The sequence below is a fragment of the Lactuca virosa genome, chromosome 6 (assembly GCF_052849685.1).
Source record: "Lactuca virosa cultivar CGN04683 chromosome 6, Lactuca_virosa_CGN04683_v6, whole genome shotgun sequence".
Classification (NCBI taxonomy): Eukaryota; Viridiplantae; Streptophyta; class Magnoliopsida; order Asterales; family Asteraceae; genus Lactuca; species Lactuca virosa.
Window position 1 is genome coordinate 262876571 of NC_136431.1, and position 10771 is coordinate 262887341.

Consider the following 10771-nt stretch of genomic DNA (forward strand, 5'->3'; position numbering starts at 1 on the left):
ATTTTTCATTAAAAACCCAACAAACCTCTTCCCATAATCCATAAAAAAACTAATAAATAAATAAATAACAATGCAAGTGTACATAAGGTAGGTGTCGGAGGAAGTTATGAAGCTTCTACTAGAGGTCTAATAAAAAACACATTCGAAATACATAGATGTTGAGGATGCATTACAAAATAAAAAATTATATGAGTTCAAAAGCAATAGAAAGAAGCTGACAGTAAAAGAAAATTGTGTTTTTTAATCAAAATGAAGTCAATTTAAATTGTTTTGTACCTAATATTAAATATATTACAGCCACATATTCATTTTTCATATATATATTTCCAATTACATTACCGTTTAATAAAAAACGGCCAATAGGAATCGGAGAGTGCGTCAACCGACTCCCCCATCTATTTCTTGCACCACTGTTCTCGCAGTCACGGTGCGGTGTTCCGATGTGTGGGAACGGCTCCTGCACCCCATTCTCGTTGCACACTAGCGAACCTTATATATATTTGACATTGGTAAAAAAAATTTATTGATCTTCGAATTTAAAATTATAAGAAAAAGTTTCTTCCTGTGATATTTTTGTAAAAAGCTCAAAATAAAAAAAAAAAATCACAAAAAAAAATAAAATAATAATAATAATAATAAAGTAAAAATAAAATACAAATTATGGTTTTAACATTGCTGTGAAAAATGGGATGATGGTCCTTGCAAAAAAAAATAGGGCAAAACGAAGACCGGACCACCCTTTACCTTTTTCTTCCCTTCTTCCTTCGTTAACAAAACCTTTCTTGCCATTCGGTTTCTTCCCTTGGAGCCATTGGAGCGTGCTCCACACTTCCAGTTAGCTCTCTCGCAGCCAATTTCTCTCTAAAACGCAAGTAGATTCGTTGAATCCTACATTAATTGATCAAAGTTCTCATATATCTTCTTGAAATTTAAAATTATCGGAACTGCTCCGTGATATCGTCCAGGTATTGATCAATGTTGTTTGCTACTGATACCCGAACTCTATTCCGCCCTGTTGGATCAAGGGTTTTGCTTGAAATTACTTTAATTTGTTTAAAATTGTTGAGAATCGCTAGACCGGCTTTGGGTTTCTGTTGATCAGGAACTATTTGACAAAAAAAAAAAAAAAAAAAAAATCTTAGTTGAATGTTGTGGACTACGATTGGTATCAAAAGCATATTCTTTTGATCTTAGCACAATGTTTATGCTGAACAGAATTTCTATTTCCAAATCCTTCACATATACTTACTCCGTTATTTAGTTCACAGTTTCCATACTTAGGTTGCCCAAATTTCTGTAAACTCCAGCACTATTCCTATTCTTGAAATTAACGTTTTTTGTATCTTGAAACCGATCAATGCTGCTTAATATAACTAAAACTATCTGATCATGTATCAGAAAAAGGGCTTAGTTCATATACTTTTGTTTCAAATTGCCTAATTCACAGCTTCCAAAATCTTCTAGGAAATGTCAAAGATACAAACTTTATCCAATTGTTAATATTTTGCTACTATGTGACATTTCAGAAACTCTATTTGCTCAGATGGCCAATAATTCTCAATATCCTGGCATACAGGTAGTAGTTTATAAAGTTATAAAAAAATCTTATAAATTAAACAAGTATTTTCCTCAATGATCTTATTCTTCCACTTCCATTATGATACAACAACAGGCTCCTCGACCTACTGTTGCTGCAATGGGCCCACCTCAAAACTCATATCCATCAGTCCCAATGCAAGTAAGTCTTCATGTTCAGAATTCAGATATTCTTTGTGTAAATTCTCCATTTTTTTCCTTTTTATTTTATAATCTGAAGTAATATTTTATTATTTTATGTAGTTTCGGCCAACAGGTCCACCAAGGGCCCCACCCCAATACATGCCATTGGTGTCCCAACAGTTTCTTCCTGTAGGGAGGCCAATGCAACATCTACCGCCACATGGCATGGTGCCACCTCCCCCACCACCACCTGCCGCCCAAGCTTTTTCAGTCCCTGATGGCTCAAGGGTTGCCTTTTCTATAACATACAATGTAAGATACTGAAAAATTAAAATCAACCAAACATCATTGAAATATGTTGTTGAATTAATTGAATTCTTTGTTTATAACAGACATCAGCAACTTCACAAGTGCATATAAGTGCAGAAGCAACTAGCCAATATCAGCCAACATCATCCTTAAACAACATTCTACCTACTTTTCCTCTGTTGCAGCCTGTTGAAAAAACACCAGATGCACCTTCTGTTTCAGTAAGGATCAAATTAAGGATTCTTTTTGGTTTTAATGTTTTTGGATGCAGCATTTTTATAAAAAAATTAAAATATTAGGTAACAAGTGATCTACTGAAAGCTGTTGAAAAGGCTCCATCAGATTGGATTGAACATACTTCTCGCAATGGAAAAAGGTATGATTTTGATACTTTTATAAAAAAATATATATATATTTTTCTTTAGATTATTCCTAAAGTATAAATAACTGTTTCTGTTTCAGATATTATCACAATAAAAAGACAAAGCTGTCTAGCTGGGAGAAGCCTCTTGATTTAATGAGCCCAATTGAGGTGTGTAAAATGTAAATAAATGATTGAGTTATTGCTTCCTCTTTATAATTTGATTCTAATTCCATTAATCTGCTCTTCCAATTCACATTATGTTGAATAAATGGAACTATTAATCTTCTGTTTATAATTTATATGTGCTACATTATATGTTAAACTTTTATATAATCTCAATTATGAACAGAGGGCTGATGCATCTACAGATTGGAAGGAATGCATTGCTCCTGATGGAAGAAAGTATATAATCCACAACCCTCTTTTCCATTTTTTTATATTTATCTTTTTATCCATGAGTTATCGAGTTCTAATTTTTTTTATCTTGATAGATATTACTACAACAAGGTTACAAAGCAATCAAAGTGGAAATTACCAGATGAACTCAAGGTCTTTTCTCTTTTTCAAATTTCAACAATCCATGGCCCTTTATACACCTTTTTTTTTTTTTTTTTTTACTGATTTGACAAATTGACTTATGAATATGCAGTTAGCTCGTGAACAAGTGAAAACTGAAAGTAAAACCAAAGATCATGAGTTAACAAAAACAAAAGATGTTGATAAAGAACATGAAATTGAACCCTTGGTTCCTAGTGTAAAAAATAGCCCATCTTCTCATCCTCATGAACCAGTGTCAAGCCCAGTTTTAGTTCAATCAGGAACTTTGCTGACTGCTGAGCTGGCAACGGGACCCACAGAGTCTTCTAAAGAAGTGAAGGCTTCTGAAGAAACATTTCCCAATCATGTTGCCACATCATTGTATAATAACACTGAGGATGTTTCAGTGAAAGATGCTGAAAATGGAACTCCTATTGGTAACTTAGAGGTAATTTTTTTTTATTTTTTACAGTTGCTGTTAGTTATAAGTATTTTATTTGATATAGTTTTTTTATGATTTACAGGAACCTGAAAAGAGCAATGTAACTAACTTAGAAGAAAAAACAGTTGATCAGGAAACTCAAGTTTATGAAACCAAACAGGTATTTAATTAATTAATTATTTGTTTACTTTTACTCAAAAATGTTAGTCATATGTTTATTTGTTATATTTATCTTACATTTTTGTTTCAGGAAGGAAAGAATGCATTCAAGGCTCTTTTGGAAAATGCAAATGTAGCTTCTGATTGGACATGGGATCAGGTACTTGTTGACTGTTTATTAAAAAGTAAATTTTGTGTTCATATATATATATATTAAACATTTTTATTTGTTGTAATAGGCAATGAGAGTAATTATAAATGACAGAAGATATAGTGCTCTTAGATCACTTTCAGAACGAAAGCAGGCTTTCAATGAGGTGATTTTAATTTTTAATAATGTTTGCCATTTTTAATTGGTAAAGTAAAACTAAAACTTGTCTAATATATATTTTTGATTTAATTTTAATGTTTCAGTTTATTGGACAAAAGAAAAAACATGAAGCAGAAGAGAGGAGGAATAAACAGAAAAAAGCACGTGAGGAGTTTAAAAAAATGCTAGAAGTAAGTCAGCTATATTGTTTTGTTTCTATGAAATTATTTTATTCTTGTTTACAATCTTTGTTTTTATGAAATTATTCACAGGAATCTAAAGAGATTACTTATACCACTAAATGGAGGTAAATGTTAAATGATATAGTATTCATTATAAACAATTATTATTATTATTATTATTATTATTATTATTATTATTGACTTTTGATTGAAACTTTGATGTAGCAAAGCAATTGCAATCTTTGAGGATGATGATCGTTTCAAAGCTGTTGAAAGATTTAAAGAGCGTGAAGAGTTATTTGAGGATCATATAATGGAACTTGAGAAAAAGGTCAATTGGTCAAAGATTCTTTGATTCTTTGTTTTTTATTTATATTATATAATTGTATATATGTATGTTAAATATGCATATGACATGACAAATTAAAATTTATTTTCAGGAAAAGTCTAAGGCTTTAGAGGAGCACAAGAAAAACAAAAAGGAATACATTGAATTTTTGAAATCTTGCAACTTTCTCACGGTATTTTCTCTAGCTTATTTAAAAAATATATTTTCTTTGTTTAATTTATTCCTTTTTTATTTAAAATTTAAATTTATATATTTAGGCAAGTAGTCAATGGAGAAAAGTGCAAGATCGTTTAGAAGCTGATGAAAGTTGTTTGCGCCTTGAAAAAGTCGATCGCCTAGAAATTTTTCAAGTATTTTTTTTTTAAACTTTTTTTTTTAATATAAAAAAAGAATCATTTCATTTTATTAAATTATTCGTTATGTCTCAGGAATATATACATGATCTAGAGAAGGATGAGGAAGAGCAAAGGAAACTACGAATGGTATAAATTAAATTCACTAATATATAATAATCCTTAATTATTATTTTTTTTTGTGATTATTATTTTTATTATATATATACAGGAAGAAATAAGAAAAACAGAGCGAAAAAATCGTGATGAATTTCGCAAGCTGATGGAAGGGCATGTTGCTTCTGGAATGCTTACTTCAAAATCTCACTGGCGTGAATATTGCAATAAAGTAAGTCAATAAAGTTTTTATCTTTTTTTTTTAATAAAAAAAGACATTAAGATTAATGTTGTGTTATATAGGTAAAAGAATTACCTGCATATTTAGCAGTGTCATCAAACAGTTCAGGTGCCACCCCAAAAGATCTTTTTGAAGATGTATTAGAGGAGCTAGAGAAACAGGTAATTCCTTTTTTTTTTAAAAAAAAAAACCCTATTGAATTAATTGTGTACATATATATAGATTTTATAATTTTGAATTGTTTGCTGATATTTGTTATATCAAATAGTACATTGAGGATAGGGATCGAATAAAAGAAGCAGTGAAAATGAGAAAGGTGTCCATGTCCTCTTCATGGACTCTTGAAGAATTCAAGAATGCAATTGCTCAAGACATTACTTCTTCACCTACAGTTTCAGCTGTTAATTTAAAGGTGTGTGTTTTTTTTCACCATAAACTTATTTTGATGGTTGTGGATAATAATTAAAAAAGTTTTACTTTTTTTTTTTTTTTTAAAGATTGTATTTGATGAGTTACAAGAGAGAGTTCGTGAGAGGGAAGAGAAAGAAGCAAAAAAGCGTAAACGTCTTGGAGATGACTTTTATTTATCTTTGAGTAATTCCAAGGTTTGGTTTGATTAGATTTTTATATAAATAATATGTCAAATGAAACTGGAATTTGTTTCTTTTTAATTTAATTAAACATGATATTCCTTCAGGAAATTACTTCATCTTCAAGATGGGAGGATTTTAAGCCACACTTTGAAGCCAGACAAGAAAACTGGTATTTTTCTTACATTTATAAAAGTGGGTTCTAAAAGGAATAAAAATATGATATATATTTTGATGTAATTTTTTTTTGTTATACAGGTTTACAGTAGAAGAAAGTTTTTTTAAGGAGATATTTGACAAACACGTAACAGAATTAAAGAAAGCAAGAGACGAGAGGAAGCACAGGGAGGATAAGGTAATGTCTGAATAAACAAAAAGTTATATTTAAAAAAACGTCTTAATCGATTAATGTAATCAGGCGAAAAAGAGTCTGGATAGGAGAACGGAGAAATCAAGAAGGGAGAAAGATAGAAGTAGTAAAAAAGATAAACGTAGAAAAGATGATTCAGACAGTGATAATGGGGAAAGACCTGGAGACTCATTCAGTCATGATGATAATAATAATAATAATAATAGTAATAATAGAAGGTCTGTAAGAGAAAATAATAATAATAATAATAATAAAGAAAAGAAGCATAGAAAACGCGACAGGAGTTTAGAACACGAGGATGATAAAGATCGGTCTAGGGATTCTTACAGACATAGTCTTGAACGCAAAAGGGTAAAACAGGTAATTTCTTCTCTTATTCAATTCTTTTTTTTTTTTTTATTTTTTTTATTTTTTATTATTTTATTGAAGAAGGATTATGCTATATGAGTTATTTTTCTATTTTGTGTAGTTGGAGCAACAATCATCAGTGGAGTATGAGAGCAGACATAAGAGATACAAGAGAGATCACAATAGACGTGGTGAGTATGATGATCAAAAAGAAGCTGAAGATGGTGAAGTTTGGTAGTTAGTTAATTAACTGATTTTTCTTCTGTAGATATAATTTTAGTTTCAATATAAGCTGATTTATGTTGTTATAATCATACTTATTCTCTTTTTCAGTCTCTTAATGATTAAAAAAAAATAATAATAATTACCATCAACATACACAAAACATATCAAATACCTTTTTTTTATACCAATCTTGTAACTCATGCAACAAACATACACCAGTTGCATTTCACAATGATTAAGATAAGAAAGTACAAGATCTCAACAGAGTTTGCTAAATAAATTCTTGAGGCATTGAACACAAGGTAATTACCATAATATCCCTGACAAGTTCATGGTCATCCATCCTGGCAAAAAAGATAACTTTAGTACACCTGTGTTCATAAGTACTAAAGCTTTTGGTGTAAATAATGAAAACTATAACAACAAACTAGTTAAAAATATATTTAGTTTCTTTACAACTGAATCATAAAATTACTAAAAAACCAACCTTAGATACGAGGTTGTTGTTGGCCTTCATCAAACTTGTGAGAACACTCTGAGTATGCAGATCCGATACCCACTCCTGCACCAAAAGCAACAGATGCCCAACGTGTAGCAGGAGAACCTGATAACAAAATAATCATTTATAATGATATGAAAATACAAAGGAATTCAACTCTTTACCTCCAGACTTGATGGGATTTGGGTACAATTATACATATACAGATATACTAGAGTAGGATCATAGCAAAAAAAATAAAAATCACACATTTAAGGCGATAATTCTAGAACAATCAACTTCTACAAATACGAATTTGTTACTCATTAATTCGATTTGAGCATCCATCAACTTCTGAGGTCAATTTTGCTAATTTAGTTTCTCTTATTCATGTAAGATATGCGTGGAATTCAAAATTGTCTCTCCAGAAAGCCCTTATCGATACTTATAGAACACACTAACAATTCAATTAGCAAACAAAATGTAGTTGATATGCATCTATTACTAGTGGATTTTGGTCATTAGAAATCCAACAATTATACGGTGTAAAGTGAAAGTGAATGCAGGGCAAACATCAGAACATATAGAGTGAAATCACAAAAGGGGGAAATGAGAATTGAGACTGCTGGAGAACTTACGGAAGAGGAGTAGGGCAGCAAGAGCGCCGGTGGCAGAGGAGTATACGAATCGACGAACACCCAAATCAAGATACGCATCCCACTTTGCATTAAGATCGTACGCAGATGATATCTCTTTGCTTTCGGCCATTCTTTCTTGAATTTGAGATTTGAAAACCAGAGAGAAATTATTTTTCCCCTTTGTTAACAAGACTTGTTTCCTCGTAATTTCAAAGGTTAAAAATATTTTCCTGGACCATCTTCAAAAAGTACCATCTTCGGAAACAAAAAGCTTGAACACAATGAAAATGAATTCTGCGCGAGCCCTAGTGGATTGGGTATTGGGCCAGTTCTAAAAAGGATTTGGATTTGGACTTTTCTAAAATAAATGCTATCAGGATTGTATCAAGTGATGGTAGAGAGACTAACAATGTTAGTAGCTTATAAAGGGTGAATGTTTGTCGTTTTTTTTTTAAAAAAAATACTACAACATGTAAATTCCTCCAAGTTCGATCTCAGTTAAACCAAAAATATACATATATATCATGCACAACTTTAAGAATGTAACTTTTTGGCCAAGGATAGATTATTTATATTTATTGTTCCTTGTGTGTTAGTTAACTATTTGGAAAATCACTGTTGAATAACAGATATTAAATCCTAGCCTTTCTAAATACCTATGGTTAATCATTCTTTTTTCCCGTACAGTTTACTTTGATGATTTTAGTGTTACCAATATACCCCTATTTTAGTGTAGTTAGTATTATTATCGATACATGATGAGTTCACTTTATTCACCGAGACTGAACGTGTGGGGTGGACACTCAGAGTAATAAAATTTGGAATTAGGAATACGGGGGTCTGGGGCAGCGCCTTGGATACATGGTTCCAAGGGGCAGAGCCTGTGGCGGTGTCAAGGGTAAAACCAAATATTTTTGGCAAATATGAGGGTTTTCTTGCGAATTTAATATCATGGTAACCTGAAAAACATGTAAAAAAGTAAAAACTATTAATTTGGAGAAACATCAAACGTATCATTAAATATGTTAGTTTTTAACACAAAACATAGTGAACATTTTAATCTATTTTATGTATTTATTTTTAACTACTTAAAAATTAATATCTAATCTCTTACTTGGCATGGGCTTGTTACTAAATTCATGTGGTTTAAACATATCTAGTCATGAAATTTACACTCTCACTAATTTCAAATAATAACAATAATAAGCCGCACATATTCTTAATATAATATAATTTTTTCTAAGATAATTAAACAAATAACAAAACAAATATAGTATCTTAAAACGAAGAATGATTGTCATTACAATTACAATTTACAAGGATATGTAATATACCAATATACTTTGATCAACTTTGCTCTAATCGTGGATTTGCCATCTCATAATATTGTTTTTGTAAAGAGGGTAAACGCCATTTTAGGCGGCCTTGCTGTTGTTGTATGGTTGCATGTCACAAGAAATCCTTTTATTCTTATTTCTAATTTCTAGAGTAAACAGTATCCGAGTATTATATGTATGGTATTTCTTTTTATACTGAACTAGTATTTTGCCCGCCGCATGTTGTCGTGACGCTAATACGTTTTGTAAATTGAATTATGACAATTATATTGATAAAAGTTAGATAACGTTGCATTTGTTGCTGAATAAATATACAAGGTGGGTAAACACGGAAGTTTAGAAAGTCAAGGGGTCAAAGTGACATTTTACAAAGTTCAGAGGCGAAAGGGGGTTAAAGTGACATTTGACAACGTTGAGGGGTGTTAACTGTAGGACAATCATATTATATATACAATGCGGGTTAAACACAAAACTTTAGAAAATGGAGGGGTGAAAGTGATATTTTAGAAAGTTCTAAGTTGAGGGGACTAAAAGTGACATTGTACAAAGTAGATGGTTAAAAAGTGTCATTTCACAGAGTTGAAGGGTGACAAATGTCAGTGAAAACATCCACGGCAGGTTGGTACCACTGACTAACTCCAACTTTATACCGCCGAATGAAAACATATTATAAGTGACTAAACATAACGTAGCAAACTTGCATAAAATTAAACACAAAAAACATACACAAAGTTAACGTTGAAACGTAAAGAACCTCGAATTTGTACCAACACGTACATAAAAATAAACAAATAAGATTTTTTTTAAGTTAACGAATAGAAGTTCAAATAATAAAAAGCGTCTTATATGTGACGCGACTCATGCGTAGGAAGCGACGAAGAGTAAACAAAAATAAGCACTGATACGTAAAAAATTTACGTCGAAACGTAGTCAAACTCGAATTTATACCAACATGTACGTAAAAAAACAAGTTAGTTTTTTTTTTAAAAAAAAAACAAACGAAAGTCTAAATTTACATCGAAGTGTTGACTGCCTTGAATTTATACCGACACATATATAAAAATATGCACGTAAAAAATTAGTTTTTTTATAACGAACAATCAAAAGTAACTAAGAAAATTCATATTATATATAATACGGGGAATAAACATAAAAGTTTAGAAATAGGAGGGCGTGGAACTAATATTTTACAAAGTTAAAAATAGAAAGGTCAATTGACATTTTATTGACATTTTAAAAAGTAGATGGATGAAAAATATCATTTTACAAAATATTTTAAAAAATAGAGGGGTAGATAGTGGGTGTTTGGGATAGATTTTCAAAATAGTTTATTAACTTATTAGATTTTCAAAAAGCTAATAAGCTAAAAATGTATCTTGGTCTTAAAAAATAATTTTTGAAACAGTTTTTTGGAGCTTTTTAAAAAGGCAAAATGAAAAGGTTTCTAAAAGCTAAAGAATAAGAGCTTTTTAGCTTTTTAACCACAAAATTACAAATATACCCTTACCCACCGCATTCAATTTTACAGGTCAAAACACCCATATTAAGATTCTTTCATCTCATCTCTCCCATGTGTCTCTCGTTCTTCACCAGGAAAGCACCCAATTTCTGCTCCGATTTCTGCTCCAGTTCAGCGACGATCCTCCTTTGATTTCTAGTCTAGTTCAGCGTCGCCGACTTCGGATTCAACCTCCACTTCCGACCCGGTAACAACTGCGATTTTT

At 31.0% G+C, this 10771-nt stretch overlaps 1 protein-coding gene across 1 annotated transcript; it reads left to right on the forward strand.

Moving 5' to 3' along the window:
* The first annotated feature begins 711 nt into the window (after positions 1–711).
* On the forward strand, positions 712–6683 carry LOC145119586 (pre-mRNA-processing protein 40A-like). The gene is made up of 27 exons (XM_079055261.1): positions 712–965; positions 1527–1576; positions 1673–1738; positions 1840–2031; positions 2112–2249; positions 2328–2404; positions 2491–2560; positions 2742–2794; positions 2884–2941; positions 3042–3377; positions 3454–3531; positions 3622–3690; positions 3770–3847; positions 3945–4031; positions 4113–4147; positions 4248–4353; positions 4463–4543; positions 4629–4721; positions 4800–4853; positions 4936–5052; positions 5124–5222; positions 5330–5473; positions 5559–5666; positions 5759–5823; positions 5910–6006; positions 6070–6381; positions 6491–6683. The coding sequence occupies exons 2-27, from the start codon at positions 1544–1546 to the stop codon at positions 6605–6607; spliced, it is 2763 nt and encodes a 920-aa protein (XP_078911387.1). The 5' UTR covers positions 712–965; positions 1527–1543; the 3' UTR covers positions 6608–6683.
* The last annotated feature ends 4088 nt before the right edge of the window (positions 6684–10771 follow it).